Source organism: Mandrillus leucophaeus, unplaced genomic scaffold, assembly GCF_000951045.1.
Source record: "Mandrillus leucophaeus isolate KB7577 unplaced genomic scaffold, Mleu.le_1.0 Scaffold360, whole genome shotgun sequence".
Classification (NCBI taxonomy): domain Eukaryota; kingdom Metazoa; phylum Chordata; class Mammalia; order Primates; family Cercopithecidae; genus Mandrillus; species Mandrillus leucophaeus.
The window spans coordinates 2,670,604-2,673,087 of record NW_012103810.1 but is presented as its reverse complement, the minus strand read 5'-3'; the positions used below and the strand labels follow the sequence as shown (position 1 = coordinate 2,673,087).

Here is a 2,484-nt window from a genome sequence, read left to right as displayed (position 1 = left end):
TTTTTGAGACAAGGTCTCACTCTGTCACTTAGGCTGGAGTGCAGGGGCACAATCACGGCTCACCGCAGCCTCGACCTTCTGGACTCAGGTGATCCTCCCATCTCAGTTTCCTGAGTAGCTAGGACTACAGGCCACCACCATGCCTGGCTAACTTTTGTATTTTTTGTAGAGACTGGGTTTCGCCATGTTACCCAGGCTAATCTCGAACTTCTGGGGCGATCCACCTGCCTCAGCTTCCCAAAGTGCTGGGATTACAGGTGTTAGCCACCGTGCCCGGCCCAACACACACTCGTATGTACAACTACTCCACACATGTCCTGACCAAACTCATTATCTGCCTCTCACCTCAATCTTGCTTTTCCTACCACCCATATGTCCTATCTCAGTGACTGGCCTGAAGCCTAAGCCTTGTTCAATGCCTAAATTTCCCTTTAAAGCAACAGTTCTTTACAGTTTTTGTGCTCTGGATTCTGTGGTAGGCAAAATTTTGGCCCCCACGACCTTCAGTTTCTGGTGTCATGCGTGTGAATATGTTATATTACACAGCAAAAGGGACTTCGCAAACCTAATTAAGGTTACCAGTGGACAGCAACATAGGGAGATTATCCTGGATTTTACAGGTGGTTCCAAAGTAATCACATGAGTTCTTAGAGAATTTTATCTGGCTGTCGACAAGTGATGGAGCAAAAGGGGAAGCAACACATATCTGAAGGGCAAAAAAGATTAAATGTGTCATTACAGCCTTCAAAATAAAGAGAACTAAATGTCAAGGAAACAGGGACCTCAGCTCTACAACCACAATATTTAAGGTAGATCTATCTGACTGTGAAAATACCAAAGTGCTCCAGGTGGCCAAATAAAAGGGCAACTCCTTCCAGGACCCCAAAACGGGAGTCTGGTACCTCTGCATATGACCCCTGTCTGTGTCGAGTTAAGGATGTTCCTCTCCTTACTATTCCTACAGAAAAAATCTATATTGTGTAACCAAACTTTCAAAGTCCTCCACACTCGGCTCTGAAACTCCGTATCCTGCAGAGGGGAACACCTCCTGCATCTGTTCATCCGGAAAGACAGGCACACTTCAGACTCTTAAAACGAGACCGTGCGTTAAGGGCAACGCACGCGCCAGACCTCCAGTAAAAGGCGAGTTTTAAAAAACAAAACAAAAAAACAAAAGCACAATCCATGAGGGGAAATTCCGGCCCGAGAAAATAGAGAATGGAAGACTCCGGAGGAGTGCTAGAAAAATCGAGCCTTCCAGCCGGTACAGGTATCCCTGAGGCGTCCCGGACACGCGCCCCCGCTCCCAGCAGCTCTCCAGGCCGCCCCTTGCCCGGCTCCTTCGCACCGCCTGCTCCAGCAAGGAGGAGGGTGGCACGCAGGAGGCCGGCGCTGGGGACCGGGAACCCTACCTCTCAGCGATGTAAAGGGTACCAGTGCCGAGGCCCTTCCCGTTCAGCACAGCCTCGGTGTCTGGTTGTTGCCGCAGGAGCCCCTCCGCCGGCCCAGGCGGCGGGAAACTTTTGAGGAAGCTCATAGCAGCAGAAAGTGCGACCACACAGCCCCTGAGGGAGTTAGAACACAGCAACGCGTGCACCACACCGCTCGCCCTGGAAGAGGCACTCACCCCGGAAGAACAACTTAGTCTGCCCCGGAATCTGAACGCCGTCGACCATAGAGATGAGACATTCTAGGAAAAGCGTCGGAGGTCGGCTAAGACCGTGTGGAGTTTAACACCCCTCCCGTTCTTCCTCGCCATTTCTGAGGCTTTGGGCTTCAAGAACTGAGGGTTCTGTGGGAAGTCCCTCAAGATTGTCACAGTGAAATCACCATTGCAAAATTGTAACTGAGACACTGAAAGCAATCTGACCTACCCAAATCCATGTTGTTTCTAACCTCCAAGCTGTCCTTGTTCATTCCTCGTATAGGCTGAACTAACTTTGGGAGGAACTTAGTTTACAGTTTGAAGTTTTAAAACAAAGATGATGATAGCCTTTTTCCAAAACAAACTTCCTTCTTGCCTGGGGGCTGGACTGCCTTTGTAGGACTAACAAATCAGCCAAAGATTAGAAATTTTGTAATTTAGAAATTACAGCTGGAGGCCACAAGATTCTGACCCTCCCTAAAGTGCACTTAAGATCGGTGCTTAAGATATGTTGCAGACCCTACACTTGATGGATCAGCTGGCACCACCAGATGCATAAACTGGCTATGTGATCTTGTGCCCCCTCCCCCGCAACCCAGGAACTGACTCAGGGCAAGAGGACAGCTTCAACTCCCTGTGATTTCATCTCCCACCCAACCAATCAACACTCTTCACTCACTGGCCTTCCCCAACCTTCCAAATTATCCTTAAAAACTTTGATCCCTGGCCGGGCACGGTGGCTCACGCCTGTAATCCCAACACTTTGGGAGGCTGAGACGGGCGGATCACGAGGTCAGGAGATCCAGACCATTCTGGCTAACAAGGTGAAACCCCGTCTC

At 49.8% G+C, this 2,484-nt stretch overlaps 1 protein-coding gene across 5 annotated transcripts in view; it reads right to left on the bottom strand.

Moving 5' to 3' along the window:
- Positions 1-1,630, bottom strand: part of CLNS1A (chloride channel, nucleotide-sensitive, 1A) — a 32,286-nt gene extending 30,656 nt beyond the window's left edge. For 4 of the 5 annotated variants that reach the window (XR_001007105.1, XM_011989729.1, XM_011989728.1 and 1 more), the window contains exon 1: positions 1,413-1,630. Coding sequence is in view for 4 of the 5 variants with exons in the window: in XM_011989729.1 (XP_011845119.1) it covers positions 1,413-1,537 (125 nt within the window). In the remaining variant the exon portion in view is untranslated. The remainder of the gene's footprint in view (positions 1-1,412) is intronic. The other variant, XM_011989731.1, reaches the window with a different exon arrangement.
- Between the last annotated feature and the right edge of the window lie 854 nt (positions 1,631-2,484).